Source organism: Myiozetetes cayanensis, unplaced genomic scaffold (genome assembly GCF_022539395.1).
Source record: "Myiozetetes cayanensis isolate MyiCay16 unplaced genomic scaffold, myiCay2020 scf1, whole genome shotgun sequence".
Taxonomy (NCBI): domain Eukaryota; kingdom Metazoa; phylum Chordata; class Aves; order Passeriformes; family Tyrannidae; genus Myiozetetes; species Myiozetetes cayanensis.
In genome coordinates, this window is record NW_026086604.1 from 148,569,398 (window position 1) to 148,594,854 (window position 25,457).

At 53.5% G+C, this 25,457-nt stretch overlaps 1 protein-coding gene across 1 annotated transcript; it reads left to right on the forward strand.

Annotated features, from left to right (window-relative positions):
* The first annotated feature begins 679 nt into the window (after positions 1–679).
* Positions 680–23,248, forward strand: ZBTB47 (zinc finger and BTB domain containing 47). Its single transcript, XM_050309718.1, has 6 exons — positions 680–1,160; positions 11,408–12,781; positions 16,062–16,209; positions 16,865–16,980; positions 17,393–17,537; positions 18,390–23,248. Exons 1-6 carry the CDS (start codon positions 1,158–1,160, stop codon positions 18,755–18,757), a joined length of 2,154 nt encoding a protein of 717 aa, XP_050165675.1. The 5' UTR covers positions 680–1,157; the 3' UTR covers positions 18,758–23,248.
* The last annotated feature ends 2,209 nt before the right edge of the window (positions 23,249–25,457 follow it).

Here is a 25,457-nt window from a genome sequence, read left to right on the forward strand (position 1 = left end):
GGATGCTCCCAACAACCAAATGTGCCTTAAACACCGTCCCACTGGGGGATCCCCATTTCCTCCAAACAGGGGCAGAACACCCATAAATAAAATCCTCATAATGAATAATTTTGTAAATAATTTTTTTTACCCTCCTCCCCCACCACCACCAGTGGGATGCAGAGGATGCTCCCAATAACCAAATGTGCCTTAAACATCCCCCTCCTCCTAGTCTGTCTCTGGCAGGGGGGGACCCCCATTTCCCCCCAAAAAATCCCATATTTATACAAACCAACATTATACCACAACACCCCAAACTGAGGGGGAAGGCGAGGGGGGATTAAAATAAACCCTCGCTACTCCTCAAGACCCCAAATCGAGCTTTTACGCCCTCAAAAAGCCTCGGGGTGTTTTTATCGAGTTTGGGGGGGGGGTGTGTTGCTCCTCGTGCCTCAGTTTCCCCGGCCCAGCGGGATGCAGAGGATGCTCCCGGGGGGATGCCCGCGCTGCGGAGGGGAGGGTTGGGGTGCGGGCAGAGGGGGACACGGGGGTGTCCCGAGTGGGGGGGTGGCGGTGGCTGCTGTCGCTTTAAAGGGGCAGCCTCGGCCCCAGCTGATGCGGAGGCTCCAATCAGCGGCCCCGGGGCTCTTGGCAGCCGGAGCCGCCGCCGCTCCGCATTCCTCCGGCTTCCGAAAAGGGGCGAACATGGCGATGGGCAGGATGAGGTGAAGAGGACGAGGAGGAGGAGGAGGAGAAGAAGAAAAAAAACAGGGAAACAAAAAAAAAAAAAAAAAAAAAAAAAAAGAAAGAGGAGAGGACAAAAAAGAAAGAAAGAAAGAAAGAAGGAAAATATAGGGGGAAAAAAATAGGAAAAGAGGGACGGGGATGCAAGCGGCGCTGGCGCGGTGATTTCCTCCCCCCCCTCCACCACCACCCCCTTCCCTCCTCCTCCTCCTCCTCCAAAAGGAAAAAAAAAAAAAAAAGAAGAAAAGCAGAAATCAGACAGCCAAAAAAAAAAAAAAGAACGAAAAAAAAGGAAAAAAAAAAAAAAAAAAGAAAAAGCCACCAACCCAGCAACCCACCCAACCCACCAATTCCTTGTTTTTTCATGGAGAGCACAAACCCCAGGCCAGCGGAGGAGGACCGGGACTCCTCAGCGCGGAGACCTTTGCATCAAAATGGTAGAGCCTGAAACCCACCCCCCCCACACCTCCCCAAACCTCCTTCCCTTTTCCCTTTTCTCCTCGCTTTTATTTCTCCTTTGCCTTCCCCTTCCTTTCCCCCGTCTCTTCCTCGCGCTCCCGGGGCTTTGCCGACTTCCCAAAGGCCTCGAAACTTGCCCAAATCCCGGCCAGGGCGGTGGAGGTGGATGCGGGAAGGGGGTGGGGGGGTTGGTGTTGCATGGGCGATGCTGCATCCACGCGTGGGGGGGAGCACGGAGGGTGTGTGGGGTGGACCGTGTGTTTTTTAGGGGGCACAAAGAGCGCAGCCCACCCGGGGATGCATTGCCAGCAGCTTCGGGGGTGGGAGGGATTGCATGGGTCCCCCTTGTGCAGGGGAAAACGTGTTGTATTTGGTTTAAAATGGCATTAAACGCGCCCCCCCCATCCGCTTTGGGGTGGCTTTAGGGGGGATGGGGGGGTTTTGGGGGGCGCAGAAGGGGCGTGCGGAGGGGTCTGACCCCCTCCCTCCCCGAGGGGTCCCAGCCCGTCTCAGCGCTCCCACCCGGGGGTCTCCGGGAGGATTTGGGGGACACACACACACTTTTGGGGCCCCCAGGCCGGGGGATTCGCTGAGGGGAGGAGCGGGGGTGCAGGAGATGCCGCTTCCTCGGCCATTCCCATTCCCCGGATGACTCCATCATTTTGCCAATTCCTGCCCCCTCCCCTCCCCCCCCTCGCCATGGCTGGCTCCAGTCGTGGCCCCCCCTTTTCCCGGGGGTCTGGGGGAATTTGGGAGCACCCCGACATCCCAGAGGAGCGAGGCCGCAGGGAGGGGGCAGCATCCCACCCCGCTGCGGGCAGGGAAAGGGATTTTCCATCCCTGCACTTAAAAAAATAACGATAATAATAATAATAATAATAATAACATCCGAGCCGGGGCTCTCGCCTGCGGCAGTGACCTATTTTATCGGCCGGCGGAGTTTTGGGGGGGTCACTCCGAGTTGCAGAGGGCAGGCCTGAGCTGGGAGGATCCACGGGAAATCCCCTGGGATGCGCCGTGACCACAGACCGCGGTTCCCGGTACCCTGGTGCCTCCCCATCCCTAAAAGTGCGGGGCTGTGATTGCCCCAGCGCTGGCTCCGTGCCCGTCATAACACCCCGGGAAGCGTCCGAGAGGCTTTTCGGGAAGGGGAAGAAAGTGCAAGCTTGGAAAAAATAAGGAAACGACGTTGGCTCAGCGCAGGAGAGGATGGACGGGATGGTGGGATGGGGCTCGGCACCCCCCGGCTGCGATACTGGGGGTAAACCGGCTGGGATTGGGATTGGGATTGGGTTCGGGATTGGGATTGGGACTGGGTTCGTGCTGGTCAGTCACACTCGACCTGCAAAATTCCTGCTGGCATGGAATCAGCTGCTGGAACTGCCCCTGCATCCCATCTCCCAGAGGAGATGCTGGTGGACCAGGGGACACACCGGGGTGGTTTTGGGAGTGTTTCACTCCCTGAGGTGGGGAGGGAGATGCCCGGAGCCCACTCAAGCGAGCAGCCCCGCGAGGAAGACAGGGAAAAGTTGGGAATTCAGCCTTTCCTTCCACACCTGGCCTCAGCAGGGAGCAGAGGAAGATTTGCCTTACAGAGCAAAAATTCCTCCTTGGAAAAGATAAAGGGATTTATTATTTTTTATTATTTTATATTTTTTTAATTATTTTTTTTCCCCTGGATCTGTGGTGAAATCTCGCTGGGTGCAAACATTCCGGCTCTGACCACGGAGTTTCCCTGAGGATGCAGGTTGGGATAAGCGCCGCTCCGGGGCTTTTGCCGGGGTCCCCTTGGCTCCGCGGCGGAGCTTTGTTCTCCCTGCGAGGAATTAACGGCGTGTTGGGTTGTTACCAGGAGAGATAAACGGCCTTGTGTTCCCGTCTCCCGTCTGAGGGAGAAGCTTGACACCCTCTCCACAAAAATAACCCTCTGGAACGGGCTCCTTTGGAAAAGGGAGGGAGAAGCGGGAGGCTGCCTGCGAGTTGGTTAAATATTGGTTATTTTTAAGATGCAGGTTTTTCTGCCGGAGGAAAAATGGGGAGGGGGGGAAGGGTGGAGAGGAGGGAGGGGGGAAACCAACCTTTTGTAGGTGAACTGAATGTGTCAAAACATCAGAGGGTCTTTGAAGGTTTTGGGGGAATTGCTGATTTTCCCGTCCTCCCTCCGTGTGCTCCGGCTGGAGGAGGAAACCGAGGGCTCTCCCACACTGCTGCATTTAAGCCTTTATAGGTGGGGATGTGCCGATGGCCGGGGCAAAGTGCTCTGGGAAGGGCAAGAGGTGAAGTTTTTAATCTGCTACCGCGTTTGACGGGCCCTAAAAATGGGGGTACCCGGGATCCTCCTCGTAGTTTGCATCCTGGATGTCCCCTGGCATCCCACGGGTCCCTGTAAGGATGGAGGAGCTGGTGGGGAGGATGAGCTGAGGGTCAGGCTCTGCACCTCCTGATTTTTCCTGTCTTATTTCTAAGGGAACACGTTGTGTTGTGTTGCTGGAGTGGTTTGGGCAGGGCAGGGGTGGCCCTGTTGGGTTTCCCACATGGGGACACTGAGGACTTGTCCCTGTATCCTTCAGGGCTGCTGCCCCCTCTTCAACCAACCTCGGTGTTCATCCGCCTCTCCTGAGGGGGAATCCTGGGATGGCTTTGGAAGAGGGGGAAAGACTGGCCATGGCAGTGCAGACATGATGGGTAAAGGGCTTAATTACAATAAAATACCATTTTTATTATTATTATTTTTATGATTTTATATTTTGCCTGGAGCCAGGGCCGCTGACACCCTGTCTGAGTCAAAGCTCTGCTCCCTGAGGTGCTGGATTTGCTAGAAAAAAACCATGATAAAAATGAGGCATTTTAATACATGTTCATAAAAAAACATTTAAAGTGTGAGGTAGGAAGCAACTGGTGGAACCAGATCCTTGATCTGGGCAACTGGATCTAATGGAATGTGTCCCTGCCCACGGCAAGGGGGTTGGAACAAGATAATCTTTATGCTCCATCCAACCCAAACCGTTCTATGACTGGACCAGAGGAGCACAATTGGTGCTTCCCAAAGAGCTCCAGTCAAGGCTGGGTTTAGGATAGAACTGGAGATGGGACCATCCCTGGAGTCAGTGCCAGTGTTTGGAGAGGATGCTCTGGGATGGAAAGCCCTGCCTGGGATGCTGGGAGAGGTTCAAGGCTGAACAATTTTGTGGTCTGGATTTGGGTTGGGTTGGAAAACTGGATGCTGGTGGTTGTAGGTTTGCTTGGGGGCTGGGTGTGAGGCAAACCTTGGAAGTGGCATATCCCATCTTCCTGTTGATCCATCTGGAAGGTGATGGAAACACCCAAGGGATGGGAACTGTGGTGCTGGGCAGGGGATGCTGCTGTCTGAGGAAAACCTTATTGAGCAGTGCTTGGGAGGAGGCTCCATCCATCCTTCCATCCATCCCTCCATCCATCCACTCCATCCATCCACCCATCTACCCATCCACCCATCCAGCAATCCATCCACCCATCCACCCATCCATCCATCCATCCACCCATCCATCCAGCAATCCATCCAGCAATCCATCCAGCAATCCATCCATCCATCCATCCATCCATCCATCCACCCATCCATCCATCCATCCATCCATCCATCCATTCATCCATCCATCCATCCATCCATCCATCCATCCATCCATCCACCCATCCACCCATCCACCCTTCCACCTTGCTTCCCGGGGATCTCACCGTCTTCCCAGCCATCGTGTGGCAGCACATGGAAGTGGCTCTGGCTCAGGGCTGTGATGCCTCCAGGCTCTGCACAAGGGACACGGTGGCTGCCCCGCTGCACCCTCCATGCTCCTGGCACCGAATTTGGGGGGCTCCTGGGGGGGGGGATCCTATGACCCGCGGGGGATTCGAGCACCGCCTGCCCTGCTGCATCCTCCCCCTCCCTCGGTGGCAGTGGGACATCCACGGGGGCTGGGGGTGTGGGTGATGCCCCTCCCCGGCTCCCCCCGGGCTGGGCAGCGCTCGGAGCCGGCCCCTGGCGCAGCCGCTTGGCCGCCAGCCCGGCTGGGGAGGTCAGCGCTGGGTTTTGTCCTCGTTTCCTCCCTCGATCTTCCCTCCGCCTGTTTTTGCCGGGCAAGGGAGGGAGGGGGGACAGTGGCTTTGCGTGTCTGCGGATCCCCCGGGCTCGTCCACCCGGGCAGTGGCTCCGCGGGAGGTCCTGCATCCCGCAGGCAGGAGGGCAGCATCCCATCCCATCCCATCCCATCCTGCCGCCTGCTCCCGTGCCAGGGTGGCGGCTCGGGGACATCTCCATCAGCCGGGTGTCACTGGCTGTGCCAGGCGCTGGCGGGGACCCCGCGGCTGGGCTGTCCTGCCTGTGTTTGCCAGGAGGACGCCGGCTCTGCCCCAGTCCAGCAGCATCTCCTCGGGGTTTAACTCCAGACCCGGCTCCGGGCTTGGCGCAGCTCTGGAATTACCTGCAGGGCTTCTGCACCACGTGCTGGGTCTGGCTGAGCTGCCCAAAGAAACCCCTTTCAGCCCTGACTGAGGGGACAGGGACAGACAGATGGGTGCATCCAGCCTGCTTTGGTGCCTTCCCAAGGGATTGGGATTTGTTCTGAGCTGGAAATAACGTGGCATTGCTGAAGCCTCAATATTTTTGCAGCAGAGGCCGTGCTTGCAAAGGGGATGGTGCTCGACTTCACATGTGCTGGGATGGACTCCCAGGGCTTGGCATTGTCCTTGCTGTCGCCCTTGGAGGGACGGAGGGATGGTGGCATCCTCCAGGAGCTGTGTCATCTCACTGGACCAGTTTGGGGATGGGGGATGACGGCAGGGTTGGTGTCCATCCATCCTTGGAAGTATCATTGTGACTTTGCAGCTCTGTGTGTGAAAGGAAAGGAGAAAACCATCCAGAGAGGCTGGTGGGGTTTAAAAATGTAAAAAAACCCCATAAAATAAATGAGAAAGCCCCAAGCCATTAACCCTCTGTGGGCTGTGCTGTCAGAAGCCAGTGCCTGCCCCCAGGGGAACAAAGCCTGGTGTTGCTCATCCCACCTCACCCCTCTGCTGAGAGGGAAACACAAACGAACCTTTCCCTCATTTGCAGAGGGAAATGTCCCCTTGGATGCAGGGAGACAGGGATTGGAGAGGGGAAAAAAAAAAGCCTGGGAAGCATTTGACTGTCCCACAGCTGGGTTAATGCTCTTCTTCACTTGTGCAGAGGCTGAGGCTGGGAGGTGTTTTTTGGGATGTCTGACACCCTGGGGTGGGAGAGGCTCTGGGAGCGTCGCTGAGCCCCTTCCCCACATTGCTATAACCGGTTTATGGCTCTATTTTAGACAGACGGGGGGAAATCACCTCTTTACGTGGTGTCACCACCATCCCAAAGGTCATCCCTGGCCTCCGGAGGTGGGATGGGACCATCCCCGCTGAGCGCGCGGTGCAGCATCCCGGTGATCCCGGTGATCCCGGTGATCCCAAGGGCGGGATACCGGCGGTGGGCACTCGGGGCCGTGCCGGGGCCGGCGCCTCGCCAGGCGGGGCTGTGGCCGAGCTATTGTTTTCCCTTCCTGCTTGTTTTTCCGGACAACCCTCTCCTAATTAAACGAAAACACCCGTCGGTCGGAGGAGAAGCGAACAAACCCCACCCCCGGCACTGCCCCGTGCCGGGAGCACCCACGGGAGACATCCCCGGGGAGGGAGGCGGCAGCAGGGCAGAGCAGTGAAGGTAGGGTGTGTTGGGATGTGGTTTATCCCTCTGCCGTGTTTTCCGTGCGTGGCCACGGTCCCAAAATGGGTGGTTTGGCAGCGGGACGTGCACGGGCAGCGCTGCTCGTTCTGGGACCGCTTCGTCTCGGTGTATCCTGGGTTTGGGAGTCGTGGGAAGACACGGGCGTCACGTTGTCCTTAAAAAACCCCTCTGGGCGGCCTCAGAACTCTGGAGAAAGGGCTGAAGGTTTCATCCAAGGGTCTGGAAAGCAGAGGGCAGATTGTAGGAGAGGGAGGATTAAAACAGAAAGCGCGAGTGTTTGGGATTTCTGATGGTACCCCTTTGTATCATTTGAATTAATCTGTAAAAATAGGTTTATTAACATTATTTCGTTCTTCAGCAGAAGTCAGGCTTTGGCATTAAGTAGTCTCAGCCAAGCTCTTTCACCCTGAATTGCAGCCATGTCCAAATCGAGAGGAGGACACGGGGTTTTTTTGAGGATCAAGTGCTGACATCGTATTCAGCTCCTTATTAAAGCACTTTTCCTTAATGCAATTTAATACTGAAGGTCAACGGTGAATGTTTTGGGCGGTTGGAAATGATACAGAAAAGCAGATTGCCTTTTTTCCATGGGCGTTCTGAGGGTGAAAAACTTAAAGAAATCCCCCAAATTTTGTGCTGGGTGGAAACTGGTTCGTGGGCAGTTGGTCTTAACTGCTCTGCCTGGGGGTGAAGCAGGGGCTTGTCACCACCTAAATGTGCGTTTTTTGCCCCAAAATCCCCCATCCTGTGGTAATTCAGGAGAGAGTTACTCATGGTCCTTGATGCTCTGGTCATGAGGGCAATAGACAAGGAAAGAAGGAAAGAGAGAAGGAAAGAGAGAAAGGAGGATGGAAAGGAAGAAAGGAAAGAAAGAAAGGCAAGAGAAATGAGTGGCTGGTGAAGGTTGTAGATTTTTGGGGGGCTGAGGATTTGGATATTTAAATATGGGAGAGTGGCCTGACCTGCTGGTCCCTTGGGGAGGTTTGGAGCTGCAGGAACATTTAGGGATCTGACTCTCAATACATGCCAAGAGAAATAGCATTTTACCATGGTACACTGATTTAAATCCAGCAACACCTTTCAGGGGAGGTGATCAGGTGTTGTTGGGATTGTTTAGGGAAACTGAGGCACGTGTGGGGATGTGAGTGGAAATGGAACTTGGGCTCCACCTCCTGTAGCAGGGTTTTTGGTGGACTTGCTGGAGCGAGGCTGCCCTGGCTGATCCCGGGAGCTCAGCATCTGCTTTGATCACCATTCCTGTATCACTCAGCCTTTCTTTGCATCCCCCACCGTTTGGGCTCATCCAACCTCTCCTCCCTCCCCCTCAAGCGTCCTCCCCATCCTCCATCCGCCCTCCTGCCCCGGTGGCCGCTTTGGGACGGGGCTTTGGCAGCATCACTTGAAAACACTTAAAATAGAGCTGGAGGGCAGGGTCAGGCGGGGAGGGCTGGCTGGAGGCGCCGCCGGCCCCTCGGGGTGGGGAGTTCATGAACATCAACTCCTGAACACGCTGCTTTCTAATAATTTTTAAGGGGTTGTTTTTGGTGCCAAGACCCCGCTCAGAGCTTGGCTCTGCGGTGGTTTTAGGGTTCACTCCAGTTTCATGCACCCTACCAGCACTGGGGAGGGAGCAGGGATGGGTGACCTTCCCCTGTGTTCCTCCTGTTGTCATGGCACTAAACCATCCGAGGTGGCAAAGAGCAAAACTCTGATTTATTTATTTTTTTTTAATATACCTATATATATTTAATAAAAGCACTTTTTTAATATGAAAAAATACACATACGCTAAAAATATTTGCGTTTTCCCAGAGGCAGAGTACCGGATTTAACCCTCCCGTTAATCCCCATCAGCCGGGGCTCCTCCGCTCCAGGGCCGGGAGCTGCCGGAGCGGGTGGGGGGTGTTTTTTTGGGGGGCAAGCCGGGGTCTTTTCTCGGGATCTCGCCCCGGCAGGCGCCTCTCGTCTTGGCTGGGGCTCTGCCTGCGGGCGAGCTCACGGAAAGCATCTGAGAGCAATAAAGAGCAAAAGCCTCCCGCTGACAAGCCCGGGCTGAAGTCACCGGCGGGACGCGGCCAAGACACGCATTGTCCTCGCCGCTGCTGGGACTGATTAGAGCCGCCTGGCAAAGCCCGGCTCTGGGTGAGGGATCAGCCCCTTTTGCCAAAAAAACTCGATCCGGAGGAAAAAAAAAAAAAAATTAAAAAGCACACCCGGCTTTTGTTTTCCAGGCTGGGCCGTGCAGAGGCAGACCCAATCCCCCTTATTTTGCACCCATTTCTCCCCGGGCCGTTGTTCTGCCTCTCCCCATCCTGTACAGGGTGAATCCCAGCAGGAAAACCCTTGAATTTATTGAAATTACTTTTTTTCAGGAGAGAACCTGGCCAACTGCTCCTCTGAATTCTCGCTGCCTCTTCGGCGTTCGATATTTATTGTATCTTTATTTATTTTCTACGTGTCTTGAGGTGTTGGGGGGGGGGAGCTGAGCCATCCAAGATCTCATCAAAATGTCCTTGGCAGTCATTAGACTCGGGAAAGGGGAGGGGGTGGGTGGATGTTCCAGCTGGGATGCAGCATTTTGTAACAAATATACACGTAAAAATTTATGTATTTATGTATTTTTAGATATAAACAGTTTAAATGTGTATAAACATAAATGCATAGAGCATTGAAAATATAAAAAAAAATATAAATATATATAAAATCTATATAACCCCCCCTCTTTTCATACCTCTTTACCCTGCTCCAGGCTGCAGAGCCAAGAATTTGGAGCAGAATTGTTTTTTTTTTTTCCTTGGGCTTTCCAGAGCTGTCAGGACCAAGCAAAGCTGACATCCCTGTTGGTTGGACAGGGTTGGTGGTGGAGCAGAAATCCAGTGAAAATGAAACATTTTGGCAGGGAGGAGGAAGGTTTTGTTTTTTTTTTTTGCTTGACGAGAAAACAGAGAAGAAAACACTCTTTTTTATTATTTAAACATTTTCGTCTGTGTGTGCTTTTGCCTTTGGCTCACAAAAAAAAAATCCCCAAAAAAACAAACCAGAAGACAAACAAAATGTGTCTTGCTGGAATTCGTGTGTTGATCAAGAGCTGCCATTTGCCCCAGAAAAAGTGGGAGCTGAGAAACTCTTCGTGGGGCAGGAGGGGCAGGATAAACCTGGCAGGTTGAACCCTCCATCTCTGTGCCTGTTCTGCACCACGTCCTTTGTCACATCCCACAGTGCTGGGGAAAGAGGGAATTAACACCTCCAGGTCCATCTCCATCCATAAATTGGGTGTTCATCGAGGGAAGCAGAAGGGGAGAGATATATCCCATCTGCTTTTAACACAGGACAAAGGATTTAGGGCGTGGGATATCCCTTGGATTTGGGATGAAGCTGTTAAACCCCTCCTGGGGCTCAGGTATGACCAGGAAAGGTGATTGAACACCCAGGGGGTCTGGGCTGTGCAAAATTCAATTCCCAGCAAAGACAACCTGGGGAGGGTTGGCAGTCCCGTCATTTCCCAGCCTGGGGATGCTGCTCCCTGATTTGAATTTTTCCAGGTAGTGCCTTTCCCCAGGCGATTGAAAACAGGGATAAAAAAGCACACAGATCACCCCGGTGGATATTCAGCAAATATCAGAGGATTGTGGGTTTCATGTAATTATCTGTTCAAACAGGGAGGTGTGAAATCCGAATTTCCTTCTATTTAGGGGGTTAAATCTCAGTTGGCGCTTGAAACTCTCTTCCTGCGTGGGGCAAATGTCCCCCTGGGGTCTCCAGCTGGTTCAGGAGGTCAAGGCACCCCCTCTCCTGTGTGACATTTGCTCTGTGTGAGTGTGGGCAGCTGAGCCTGGCTTTGCACCCGTGTTGAAGGGATATCAGTGCCTGCTTGTATGGCCATGACCTGCCCTTTCATTGGGGTTTCCTGCTTAGTTGAGTCTTCTGGACTCCAGCTGGTGGTGGAACTTCTCATTTGGTATCTCCAAGCTGGGCCTGCTGGTAGAGCTTCTTGGTGTTCCGAAGCTGGGTCTGGTGGTAGAACATTTTGGTTGGAATCCTGAAGCTGGGACGGGTGGTGGAGTGTTTGGGTTGGCATTTCCAAGCTGGGGTTGGTGGTAGATCTTCTTCTTTGGTATCTTCCAAGCTGGGGGCTGGTGGTGGAGCTTCATGATTGGTGTCTCCAAGCTGGGGCTGGGGATGGAGTGTTTTGTTCAGCATCTCCAAGCTGGAAACAGGGATGGAGTGTTTTTGTTGGCATCTCCAAGCTGGGGATGGAGTGTTTTGGTTGGCATCTCCAAGCTGGGGATGGGGATGGAGTGTTTTGTTCAGCATCTCCAAGCTGGGGATGGGGATGGAGTGTTTTGGTTGGCATTTCCAAGCTGGGGATGGCAGCAGAGCTTCTCAGTCGGCATCTCTGTCTCGGGTGGCACGGCCAGGGATGGGTGGCACGGCCAGGCGGGCGATTCTGGGTGGGAAAGATCCTCATTGAACAGTTTTATTTCCTTCCTCCCCACAGCTGATAGTCGAAAAGACGACTGACTACCCTTCTGCTGAGTACTCCCTGGTGGAGGATGTAGCCCTCCACTTCACGTGTTTGATGGACAGACTGAACGAGCAGCGCCTCTTTCAGCCGGACCTGTGCGACGTGGACATCGTGCTGGTGCAGCACAAGAGCATCTTCCCGGCGCACAAGGGGGTCCTGGCCGCCTACAGCCAGTTCTTCCACTCGCTCTTCACCCAGAACAAGCAGCTGCAGCGCGTGGAGCTCTCCCTGGAGGCCCTCACCTCGCAGGGCCTCCAGCAGATCCTCAACTTCATCTACACCTCCAAGCTGCTCGTCAACTCCTGCAATGTGCAGGACGTGCTGAACGCGGCCGCCGTGCTGCAGATGAACAACATCGCGTCGTCCTGCCAGGACCTGCTGGACACGCGCTCGCTCAGCCTGGCCACCGACATGGCCCTGCCCGCCGAGGGCTGCGCGGGGCCCCCGCCCTACTACTGCGAGATCAAGCAGGAGGTGGACGCCCCCACACACCCCAAAATCTACGCCCGGGAGGGCAACGACCCCTTCTCGGTGCGGGTGGAGGACGGCACGGGCGGCGGGACGCTCCCGGCTGGCCCCGCCAAGCAGTACTACAAGGAGGAGAAGGATGGCGGGGCCAGCGCCGTGTGCAAGATGGAGGGAGAGGAGTCCGAGGAGGACCTGGACAGCCAGGGCTCCTACAACCGCGAGCAGATCATCGTGGAGGTGAACCTCAACAACCAGACCCTCAACGTCTCCAAGGGCACGGAGGGCAAGGCGGCCGCCAGCGAGGCGGCCGTGATGGGGCGGCCGGACGGCGACGGGCGCGACACGGAGGAGGACGGGGAGGAGGAGAACGAGGAGGGGGAGGAGGAGGAGGAAGAGGAGGAGGACGCGGAGGTGGGCGAGGAGGAGGAGGAGGAGCGCAGCGAGGAGGAAGACCTGGAGGAGACGACGGAAGAAGAGGACGATGACGACGACGACGAAGACGCGTCGGAGATGAAAAGGGAAAAGGGTGGGCAGCCCCGCCGGGGCGGCCGGGCGTCCAGGGCCACCAAACCCACCATGGCCACCCGCTCCCAGGAGATGGCCAAGGCGGAAGAGGAGGAGGAGGAGGAAGAAGAAGGCCAGCGAGGGAGGAAAAGGAAAAAGGAACAGGATGGTTTGGGGCAGAAGGTGAAGCTGGAGGAGAAGCAGCATTACCCGTGCAAGAAGTGCCCCCGGATCTTCAACAACCGCTGGTACCTGGAGAAGCACATGAACGTCACCCACAGCCGGATGCAGATCTGCGACAAGTGCGGGAAGCGCTTCCTGCTGGAGAGTGAGCTGCTCCTGCACCACCAGACCGACTGCGAGAAGAACATCCAGGTGAGCCAGCCCCATCCCCAGGGCAGGGACATGAACATCCCACCGGCAGGGAAACGTCCCACCAAGGGGTGGAGCATCCCACTGGGGATGGACATCCCACCAAGGGGGAAATACGTTACCATAAGGTGGAGCATTACACTGGGGATGGACGTCCCACCAAGGTGGGACCATCTCACCAAAGGAGGAACATCCTACCATGATGGGACATCCCGGTGGGGGAGGGACACCCCAAACACCATGGAGATCAGCCCACCCTGCTACACCATGAGATGGGCTCATGCTCAGGTTATCCTGATGGGAAGGAACCTTCCTTCTCCCATGACTCGTATTCAGGCTCAGGAGGGTGCCATGGGATTTGTGCCAGGAGACTGTTCATTCCTCCTTGGCTGGTTGGGTAGAAACATGGAGTTAATTTCGGAGGAGTCATTTTGCTTTTGAGTTGATTCAGTTAATCTGGATAAAACACTGCAAGCCCCTGATAGAGACACTTTCCAGCCGTTCCCACCCGGGCTGAACCCAGTTCAGCTTAATGTGAAGATTTGCTGACAGGAGTCAAAATGGTTTTAATCTGCCTTTTGTGCTGGTTTTTGGTGTGTATTAGCAAATTTCTGAAAGCATTTGACATCCCTGAGTGGCTCAGGCTTGGTGTGTCCTTCCCCCCTGTGCTAAAGAGATCCTGTGTTTCAAATTGTCTCCGTTCAGTCCGTGTGGTTTTGGGGGGATAGGGAGGTGCCCCATCAGAGCAGCAAATGTGTGTTCCTGAAGGTCTCTCCATCCCTCCTCCTAATCCACAATGAGCTGTTTTCCATGATGCTGCTGCTGCTGCTAATTAAAAATATCCCAATTTCTGGAGGGTTCATCCATCATCCTTCCAGCCAGTGACCAGATTTTAAGTGATCTCCCAGCTCTCCTGGAGGAAGGGAACACAACCCAAGTGCTACCGGAGTCCTTGGCCAATGGCATCCCAAATAAAATAAGGAATGAGGCCAATTTTGGCATTAGGGCAGGCAGGGAACAGGGAGGCAGGAACAGTCTCAGCTCCAGCACTGCCTGCATTGACCCTTTGGTGCAGATTCCTGGCCAATTCACGGGGCTGAAGTTGCTTCTTTGGGAGGGTTTTTCCCAGGATGGATGAGAGCAGCTCCAACACCCGAGCGGTGGTGGCTGTTTCAGAGCCTGCCATAAAGCCTGGGAAATTAAAAAAGAGTTTTCCCAGGGTGTTTCCTCAGCCTCATCTGCTGCTTTCCAGGTGGATGACATGGGGCTGTCACCTCATTGCCTTTTTTCCCCCCTTCTTCTTTTAATGCCTTTTCCAGGTCATTTCTGAGCAGGATGAGCCACAACTGCCCGAGCGGTGACCTCCTTCTGTGGAAAAAGGGATCATTATCTCTCACTTAATTGAGCATTTTTAATTTGACAAATCGCCAAATTCACTCCCTTTGCTCTGATAATATTGAATGACTTTATCAATATACCATGGAATTATGTCTGCATTGAAAAGGGATTCTTTTACTGACTTTATATGTATAATAGACAGACTTTATTTCTTGGTTTTTAACCAGATCCATAGAGGAACCATCCCTCTTATCCCAGTCAGCTCTGCTGCTTTCTTTCCCTGTTTTGTCCCCAAATTTCATCCACAATGCTTTAGGTTTTAGGCATCATCTCACTCCCTGTGATCATTTCCCATCTCCCCAACCTGCGTCCTGCCTCCACCACCTGAAAAGTGATTCATCCTTTGCTTTGTTGGGTTGTTCCTCAAACTCTCTTTTGGTCAGCTTCAGTATGGTTTTCCTCTTAACCTGAAAGTATTATATTCTCATTTTTTTCCCCCTCATTTGGATGTAAATTCCACATTTTTGAGTGATGATTTTCTGCAGTAACTGAGGACACAGAGCTCAGCCCTCCGGGGGGTTTGGTCTCAGCCTGAGGTTTTTCCTACCTCTGCTGCTTTCCCTCTACCTTTCATTTCAAAATTCCCCTGCAGCCTTTTTCATTTGAAGTGGAGAAAATGGATATTGATGTGCCTTTGATATCAGGCTCTAGTCCTGAATTTGCCCTGAAATACCTCTTAAAGCAGAGATAAAACTGCAATCCATGGAAATACATACTCAGGAACAGCAAAACTCGGAGGATTACCAGTGATGGGGTCTGGGAATGGCTCTGGGACCCTAATTTTTCCCCTTGGGCACCCACATATAAATATATATGGAGAGATACTGTGACTTCACAGCCTAATGGTGTGTCTTCAAAGTTATCACAGCAAAATTTGGTTGAAGTCCATCAATGAGCATCTGTTCCTCTGGGTTGGAGGGGAAGGTGGAGAAATCCCTCCCTGGGCTCACTGGTACCTCTCAGCTCTGTTGTTCTGAGGTGCCTCCAAGGCTTGAATTATTTTCTCAACACATCTGTGAGGAGAAGGAATGGTTTTTTATCCCTGTCGGCCAAGAGGAAGATGAGTTGTGGAAAGATGAAGTGGAAAGAGTTGACCCTTGGAGGAAAGAGAGACCCTGGGCTCCTGGCAGGCTCCTTGCCTGCCATCCCTGTGCTCCAGCAGTGGTTTCTTGTGTGGACATCAGTGTTTCCCTGAGCACTGAACTGCCCTCACATGCTTCAAACAGATCTCACCCAAAAGCTGCAGCTTTTCCCTAGAACTTCCAGAGAAACATTGAACTTGTTGGAGCTGAAGCAAATCCCAACCAGCACTTCTTGGCAAAGACTTTGTGTGGTTCTTCTTGTGCTGATAGACTGGGTTTTTTGGGTCCATTTTGGTCCATTTGGATATCACAGGGTCATAGAAATGTTTGGAAAACTCATTTAGCAGTGAAATATCTGTAACATCTGCTGAAGACTGAAGTTGGGCTGCCCTGGCTGGGGGGAGGATTCCCTTGTTTCTCTATTCTTTGCAGCCTTCTAAGGCACAGAGGGCTGGGATTATTTATGTGATGGCTTCATTTAGGAATAGAATTCCCAGTTGGGAATAGGGCCTTGCTGCATGAGCTGCTGTTTGTGCAAGTCCTAAAACAGCCACCGATGGAGACGCCACGTCCTTCTCTGGAAGGACATTGTCCCTTCCTCATCCCATGGACAGAAATTTGAGGTTTGGAGGTTCTGGAGCGACAAGGTCTGTGTCAGACTTGCTGGTCATTCTGATTGTTGGTATCCCAGCTGTAGGTTTCACCCTTTCAAGGGATGAAGGTGACTGCCCAGCGAGACGAAAATGCTGGCAGTGTTCGGGCACGTTCCCCTGGTTCCCTCACCACCCCCTCTCTCCTTGCAGTGTGTGACGTGTGGGAAGGGCTTCAAGAAGCTCTGGTCTCTCCACGAGCACAACAAGATCGTCCATGGCTACGCAGAGAAGAAGTTCTCCTGCGAGATCTGCGAGAAGAAGTTCTACACCATGGCCCACGTGCGCAAACACATGGTTGGTGAGTGTGGGGGGCTCCGGTGCCACGGGGACACTTCATTAGGGGTCTTCATCCAGCAGTTTGGCTGTGAAAGCCATTTTTTTGTTGCTGTTTGGGTGTTTAGGGCTGGGCTTAATCCTGTGTGAGCTTTCTCACATCAACACCTCAAAATTTGGTGTTTAATGCTGAACCTGTGTCTGCTCGCTGCTGGGTTTGGAGCAAGCGGGTGTGATGATGGGGAACTCCTTTTATTTCATTTAACCAGAAAAAAATAGACCTCAGAAGTGCTCAAAGGAGGGTTTGAACTGTGACCATGCTTCTCTTGTAAAATAGGACCAGGCCACGCCAGTGCTGGGCTTTGAAAAGCAAATTGCACACAGCAAGGGCGGGTCAAGTCCCTGGGCCTTGCAGGGACCAGACAATCCCCCCCCAACAAAGGAGGTTTTGGCAAGAAATTAGGGAAGAACTTAAAATGTTGATGCTGTGCATCTTCCCAAGATGACTTTGGGTGTGCTGGGGTTGGGCACTGGCGTTGGGAGCAATGGCTGGGAAGTGGGAGAGAGATGCTGGAGGTGTGGGGAGAGGGATGCTGAAGGTGAGGGGAGAGGGATGGTGGAGGTGTGGGGAGAGGGATGCTGGAGGTGTGGGGACCTGACCCTGCCCCTCTCCCCCTCAGCACACACCAAGGACATGCCATTCACCTGTGAGACCTGCGGGAAGTCCTTCAAGCGCAGCATGTCCCTCAAGGTCCACTCGCTCCAGCACTCCGGGGAAAAGCCTTTTAAATGTGAGGTAAGGTCCTGGGTGTGGCCCCACTTCATGTCCTCTCAAATGAGGACAAAAACGCTGATTTGGGGAAAGATCTTCCACTTCTTGAGGCTTCCCCCCTGCTTGGTGCCAGTGCAGCTGTAGGGATGCTCCCATGCTCTTCCAAACTTTGCATCCCCTCCTGGTTTGAGGGTTCCACCAACCATATGGTGAAACTTGTCCACTGCCAGGATCTCTCCCCCCAGTACCTGGATCTTACATCCCACCCCAAACCCATCCAGCCTGCAAACCTGGTTGACTGTGGCCCCAAAAAGCCATTTATTTGGGTTCTCTTTTGGGAGAAAAAAAGGGAATTTCTTCACTGCTGGTGACTCGGGGGGAATGTGGGGTTGTTCTGGGTGCTGGTCAGGAGCTCATGCCCGTCTCGCCCCCTCAGAACTGCAATGAGCGCTTCCAGTACAAGTACCAGCTGCGCTCCCACATGAGCATCCACATCGGCCACAAGCAGTTCATGTGCCAGTGGTGTGGCAAGGACTTCAACATGAAGCAGTACTTCGATGAGCACATGAAAACACACACAGGTAACAGCCCCTCACCTTGCCCCAAACTCCTGCTGTCAGGAACTCTGGGGAAAGAGCGATGGGATGGGAGCAGCATCTCTGTGTGGATGGAAGGATGAACACAGTGCCAGGTCCTGCCCTTTGGCCACAACAAGTCCCGGTAGCCCCATGGGCTGGGGACAGAGTGGCTGGACAGGACCAGGCAGGAGTGTGGAGTGACAGGAGCTGAACATGAGCCAGAGTGTGCCCAGGGGGCCAAGAGGGCCAAGGGATCCTGGCCTGGCTCAGGATCAGTGGCAGCAGGAGCAGGGAAGGGATTCTGTCCCTGTGAGGCCACCCCTGCAGTGCCGTGTCCAGCTCTGGGCCCTCAGCTCAGGAAGGACATGGAGGGGCTGGAGCAGGGACAGGGAAGAGCAACGAGGCTGGGGAAGGGACTGGAGCACAAGTGCTGTGAGGAGAGGCTGAGGGAGCGGGGGGGGCTCAGCCTGGACAGGAGGAGGCTCAGGGGAGACTCAGCACTCTCTGCAACTCCCTGACAGGAGGGGGAGCTGGGTGGGGGTCGGTCTCTTCTCCCAGGAACCAGCAGTAGGACAAGAGGGCTTGGTCTGGAGCTGTGCCAGGGGAGGTTTAGGAAAAAGTTCCTTACACAGAGAGTGCTCAACTGTTGCAATGGACTGCCAGGGTGGAGTCACCATCCCTGGAGGTGTTTAAGGACAGGCTGGATGTGGCATCAGTGCCATGGGCTGGGAACCACAGCAGGGTTGGAGCAAGGGTTGGACTGGATGATCTCGGAGGTCTTTTCCAGCCTGGTTGATTCTGTGACGGGGTTTTGGCCCAATCCCCAGCTTCTCATCCACGTTCTCCCACCCTCAGGCGAGAAGCCCTACATCTGTGAGATCTGCGGCAAGAGCTTCACCAGCCGCCCCAACATGAAGCGGCACCGCCGGACCCACACGGGGGAGAAGCCGTACCCCTGCGACGTGTGCGGCCAGCGCTTCCGCTTCTCCAACATGCTCAAGGCCCACAAGGAGAAATGTTTCCGCGTCAGCAACCCCCTGGCCTCGGACACGGCTGCCCCCCAAACCGCCACCAGCCCCGCCCCGCTGCCCCCCGGCCCCGGCGTGTCCCCCCTGCCCCTGCCGCTGCTCCATCCTCTCCCACAGACCCTCCCTCCTCCTCCTCACCTACCGCCGCCCCCTCCCCTGTTCCCCGCGGGGAGGATAAATTCCAACAACAACTAGGTGCCCCCCACCCCGGCCACGCGCCTGCACGGACTGCTCTGCCCTTCGGGAATGCCTCCCCCGCCAGGGGAGACAAGGCTTTGCTTGCTCTCTACCCCCCCACCCCCACCTTCCTCCTCGTTTTGGGGTTGTTTTGGGGTTTTTATTCCTTTTTCTCATTCTCCGCAGAGAGGGGGAGCAGGAGGAGGCCCCTCCGGAGGAGTGTGGGTGTTGGGGGGGAACCGCCGTCCGTCCGTAAGGGTGTAGGTAAAAGCTGTCACTCTCCGCTTCATCTGCAGCTCCATCTTTGTCCCGGGATGCTGGTGGGGCTGGGAAGAGCAGGATGCCCTGACATCCGGTGCTGAGCGAACGAGTTCCTGCCGGTGCATCGATATTTCTGAGCTGAAATCTAGTTAGTGGTGCTTGAATCCCTGTACTGTAAAGCTGGTCTTTCAATTCAGGCTCTCCTCCCACTGGGCTGAGGGGTGGGCTCCATGGAGGAGCCCCGATGTCCCCACTGGGAAGCCATCAGCACGCTCTCCTTAGCAGGCCTCGCCACATCTTCCTTCCCTGTGCCGGGTTTTCCTCCTCCGCAGGCAAAAGCACAAACACCCACGTCGCATTTCGGGGTGTCTGCAGCTCACTGCCGGTTCATTTTTGGGGTGCCCTAAGTGTGCCGGGCTCTGGTGTGCCCTTTCTGCTGATCCCAGTGGGAGCTGTGCTCCTGGGGATGGTCTGGAGTGGACGAGCTGTCCCCTGGGAGAGCTCAGATGGCTTTGGGACTGGCAGGAGGGTGGCCTGGGACAGAGGAGCAGGACGTTGCTGTTCCTTGACAGCACCGGCCTGGAATAGTGCCTTAACAGTTCGAAGAACCCCTGAGTGGTGGGTGAGCTCCAGGCTGGGGCCCGTTGCAAGGTCTGGAGCCAAAGCAAGACCTCGTTCAGCCGGGTGACAATGTCCCATCCTCCAGCTTGTTGCCTGCGTTGCTCTCCTAAGATTGGCCTCTCCTTGTGGGTTTGGTATCCATTGCCCTGCCCTGGTCTGGGGGGACCAGAGGGGACCAGTGAGGGCTGTGGGTGTTTTGGCAATGCCCTGAAGTGTTGGTTAGTTGAAATTGTTAATGTTGGGCCGGTCTTTAGTTTCACTTAGGAATAATATGCCTGGCTTCATGCTGGCAGAGAAGAGGAAGGCTTTCCTGTCATCTTCTTGTTGGACACTGAGGTCCCAGCTGGGTTTCTCACTGCTTTTCTCTGCTCCAGGGTGTCATGCATTGGCCTGACCATGGCTGTGTGGTCTCCTTGACTGGGGAGGTGTCCCCTTTGGGGTCAGAGAGCATCCAGCACAGGCAGAGAGGTGGAGTGTGTGGCAGCTGACTCCTTGCTCCCAAGGCCAGTGTTGGAGTCAAATGAGGACATGGATCATGTCATGGAGGAGGTGATGAGCAGAGCTCTTGGTAGATAAGAAGAACAGAGGTCCCTGAGTGGGCTGCAGGAGCCCTGTCTCATTTGCACCTTGCTCTGGGTGCCAGCAGAGCGCTGGGGACAGTGAGCCACACCGGGCTCTGTGAAAGGTCTTGGTGCTTCACCTCCTGGAACAAATCAGCACAGCACTTGGGCAGGGCTGAGGCTGCCCCTGCACACATGGGAGGAGTCATCCCCCTGCTCAGGGGCTTTGCTGACCAGGGACATGCAGGAGCCTGACAGGGACAGGACAGGAGAGCTTCTGCCGTGGTGCTGAGTGCTCTTTGAGGTGAGGGGTCAGCTGAGTGCTGTCCCCTCGTGCTGAGTGGTGCCCCCCATGCCTGGCATCTCGGGAGAGCTGGCTGCTCTTGTGGATGTTGGCGTTTTGGAGCAACAGATTGCTTTTAATCCCCATGTTGGCTGGGATCCCGTGGATCCCCGGGACCACACTCGGTACCAGTGAGCTCACTCCCATCTCGGTCTGCTTCGAGCAAAAGGAGGTTGCTGTGGCAGAGCTGCTTCTCCATATGGACCTTCTCAGTGGGTACCAGAGGTTTCCTTGTTGTGCTCCATGACCTGGGGCTCCTTAGGATGGTGCAAAGCCTTCCCAAACACAGACCCATGAGGGGTGGGGGCACTCAGCTCTTGGGGCCATTGGCTTTCTGAAGGGACCATGATCCAGACTGGAAGGTGGTTGTTTTAGAGAAGCATTCAGCGATACCCGTGGAGGTGTTGGAGTGGTCCATGCTGTCTCCTCCTCTTCTGCCTCGCAAATTCCCCTCGGGCTTCCCTGTGCCTCTTTCCCCTCATGCTCAGCCCAGAGGCAGGATGGGAGCACTCTGGCCTGAGGGCTTGTATGGTCTTTTGTGATGGAGCCCCTCAGCCTGCTTGGCTGACAGACTCCTCCCCCCAAGTAAACACCCACACCAACACCTGCTCCCTGTTACCGCTCACCTGGAGGTGGCTTTCCCCGTTCCTGCCCCAGTCCATCCTCTCCCAGTGAGGACCTGCCCCCCTTGGACATCTCTGTGAGATGAGAGCCCTTCACTGCGGGTGGAAGCGCAGCGGAGAGCCCGGTGACTGATCCCCTTCGAGAGCCACTTGGAGACGTCGAGATGTGACCATGCACACAGCACTTTGGAGAACCAGATCCCTGCTGCTCCCTCCCCTCTCCAAGGCCTGGGCAGTTCCCAGGAGTCCCACAAGGCCTCCGAGCCCTTTTGTCTACACCCTTACTCGGCCCCAGTGTGTCTCCATGTCTGGTTTTCATTAGAGTACTAAGAGCTCAGACGAGTCGCTCCTGCAGTGCCTCGTCCATCCCGGATCCATCCCAGATCCATCCCGGATCCATCCCAGTGGCACCCGCTGGGCTTGGACGGGGCAGGAGGGTGGAGGAGTCGGGTCCGTTGCTTTCAAGCTTTTTATGTCTTACTTTAATTTTTTTTTTTAATTTTTTTTTTTTTTTAATTGTTAACTCTTGCACCTTAATCTCTCACACCCCTTCTCCGACAGGCCGCGAGGGTGGAGAGGGGCTTGATTTCCACGGCGCAGCTCACGGATAACGCCGCAAACGCAACGTCCCACTCACCTACACCCCACACCCGTCTGGCTTGGGATTTTCTCTTTTTTTTATTTTCCCCCCACCCCTCACATTTGAACTTTTGGGGAGGTTGGGAGGGAGGGAGTTGTGTGGGGAGGATCCTTTTTTTTTTTTTTTTTTTGGTTTGATGTATCCCAGGAGCCCGGTAGCACAGCCCAGCTGGCCTCACCCACCCCGTGAGGCACGGCTGGCCCTACGGACCACAGCCATAACCCCGGCGCGGTGGGACAGACAGACAGACAGACTGATGGACGGGTGGGAATGGCTGTGACAGTGCAATAGAGATGAGCATCCGCTGCTAAGACAACTCCACGGAGTGAACTCTTGGTTTGCCCGAAGCTGGGAGGGAAGGACGGACGGACAGACGGACGGACAGACGCCCTTTGTTCACACGGACGGCGAGAGCTTCCCCACGCGCGGCCCTACCCGGTGACACGGAACCAACCGCCACGGGAGCTGGGTCGGACTCGCAGAGGAAGAAAATAATAATCAAAAAAAAAAATAAAGAAAGAAAAGAAAAAAAAAAAGGGAAAAAAAAAAAGGAAAAAAATAGGAATGAGAACAACCTCAGTAGCATGGAACTTGAAGGAAACGAAATGAAACCCCCAAGCACTTGCCTCAAAACTGGTTTCTCATGCCTGGTGTTCGGCTCTGTATTATTTTCCGGCATTCAGTATCGGTTGCCCAAACATGCCAAGTTAAGAGTGTATTGGTGGCTCTACTAGTGTGAACAAACTAAATGAAGCACTTTATTCTGTATAGATAAGGGAAGGCGGGGAGGGGAGGGGAAGCTCGGATGCTTTTCGGAAGCGTCTTAAGTAATGTTCTAGGAAATGTATTATTATTATTATTATTATTATTATTATTATTATTACTTTTTTTTTTTTATGACCATGTGTAATCAATATATGTTTATCTTTAACTCCAAGTACAGCAATTACTCTCTTTGGGATGGTGTGAGGAGGGGGAGGCTGAGATGGTCGGATCAGTCCATCACCACGGGGCCAGCTGAGGCAAGTCGTTGTCTACCGCAGGAACGGGTGAGCCTTGCTTCGTTGAGAGCTCTACTGGCCAATGTCCAGGAGGTCCCAAGAGGTTCATCAAAGCCACCTTGCAGGGCACAGCTCACAGCCAGCCACCCCCATCCTGAGCCATCTCCTGCCTGGGGGTGCCGGGGTTGCTCTCCGGGCGTCCCACGAGCACGACGAGTCACGGCATGGGGGGCTGGTCTGGGCTGTCCCTCGAGGCCACGTCCTTGGCCACGCTTTGAAACCTGCTTCTGGCCTCTCACCAAGGCACATCTCAGGGCTTGCTGGGCCCTGGAACTGGTGAGAGGTCAGAACTGGGCCTTTCCACTGCGTTCTCCCAGTCTGGAAGTGTTATGACTGTTACCAAAGAGGTTGCAAGTGGAAGGACTGAATCAATAAACGATTTGTCTTTTATAAAAGAAAACCTAAAGCTGCACCCCTTTCTTTGTTACCTTCCTTTTTTTTTTTTTTAACTTTTTTTTTTTCTCTTGAAAGCCTTTTTTTTCAGGCAGTTGTGTGAGGAGTTGGAGACAGGCAGGATGGGCTTCCTATGGAATGTTGACCACTGCCACCTGCTTCCCATGTGTAGACTATGTTGGGCTTGCTGGGAGTTGTGTGTGAGACAACTAAACTGCTGTGGGGCCAACAAAAAAATAGCTTTTCAGGGAAGGGTGGTGAGGGGGCAGTGGAAGGGATTCAGGGATTACAGCCCCTTGGGGTGTTGGAGGGCTGAGCTCCCGTGTCCTGCTGGCTCCACGAGGTTTGTGTGAACTCTGAGCTGGGGCTCTCTGAGCTCCCCTGTTGGCAGTGGAGAAACCAAGGAGCCCATCCAAGAGCACCCAGTGCCTTTATTAGTTTAAATTGGAGCCGTGGGAACCTCACCAGCAACACCAGCACTGATATTGGGAAACTGATGGAAGAGGAGATGATTTTCCCTCACCCTTTGGATGTAGCTACTCCTTTGCTGCTGAAGATACCCACGGGGGACCTGTGCCACTGGAGCTGCTGCATCTGAGCCTGGAAAACACCAGACAGCACCTCTCTGAGCACTCCTGGTGGCATTTCTTCTCTGTGGTTGCCTTTTGACTATTGAAGCTTCTTGGAGAGGTAGAGGAACATCTCTAGGTCAAACTTTTGCTTGGTGATTTTTACGGGGATTATTTTTTTAAAGTTCTTCTTAATTTTTCTTTTCTGCCACAAGCTATTTGGAAGATTCATCTTTAATTAGCTTGGGAGTTGTCCACAGGAATTTCTACAGAACAGGGCAGAAGGTGTTTAATTTTTTTTTCTTTTGCAGTGCATTTTTCACACATTTGATTGTTTCAAAGGGTTTTGTTCCTTTTTTTTTTTTTTACCCTTTAAAGCTATTTTGTGACAGCCAGTCACCTTGGATTTTGTTTTCTTGTGAAAAGACTTCATTACTGTTCTGATGTGATTTTTTTGTCCTCTAAGGAGCTTATCCTGTAACTTTTTAAATCCTTAAAATGAAACCAGGACAAGGCTCTCTCTGGTTGCTTTACTTCTCTTTCCTTCCAAACATGTTTTAGTTTCTCCATGCCTACATTTTGAGGCAGATGAATCAGCCAGGTATGATTTGTAGCACCAGAATCTGGTCCCTATAGATATCCAACTTCCTTCTAGTCCTAGGTAAGCTACTAATCCCTGTATCCATGGAGAAGATCTTTATGGATACAAAGCTAAAGTTTCAGCTCTCAAAGGGGGGAAAATGAGCACAATAAAAGATGGGGCTGGGTGTGTTCATCACAACTTTTGCTTGGTCTTTGGTTGCTGTGAATGTTCCAGCTCTCCCAACATGAAGACACAGGGGATTTCTTTTGAAACAACCACATTTATTTTTAAAAGAACCACTGGTCAGAGGTTTTGGGCATCAGGAGATCTTTGCTCTAGCAGATCTTTGTCCTGCTGCCACTACAGTCGTGTTCCTATCAAAACATCATCACGGATAACTTTAAAATAAATACGCATTTTTCACTTGTAGGAAGCTCTCTTTGAGCCAAACACATCTGAAAAGTAAAATACTCTTAAAAAAAAAAAAAAAAAAAGGGTTGACCGTTAAAAAGAAGAGAGAAACAGCAAAAATATAAAACCTTTCCCTAAAAAAACCAGCACTTGTCCATCCACAGGTGAGGACATTGTTATCTGGGATTGAAGATGAGGAACCCAAAAGGCTGGAGATGAGCACTCAGGGCCTCCCCTGACCATCTCTCCCCCTCTCCCACCCTACTACTTGCCCGACTCCTCCCCTCCTGCAGACTCAAATCCTGGCCTCTCCTCACTCCAAAGTCCAGGTGGAGGCAAGGAACGAAGATTAGTTTATCATTTTCTTCTCATTGCAACTCTCAAGAGCATTTCTGCTGCTCACATGCTGATTTTTTCTGTCTCATCCCAACAATCTTCATCACTCGGGAACTCATCAAATTCCAACCTGGGTCTCTCCTGCACCACTTGACTTTGACCTTTCCTTCTCCTCTCCAAGGGGGGCTCTAGCACCGTGCTCACAGCCTAGGTGGGGAATTATTTTATAGACCCTTTTCCCTGGGGAATGTCGATTTAGTCCATTGGGACCCACTTTGGGCCTCTACTCTTGGTAAGGGAGATGTAACAGCACTGGA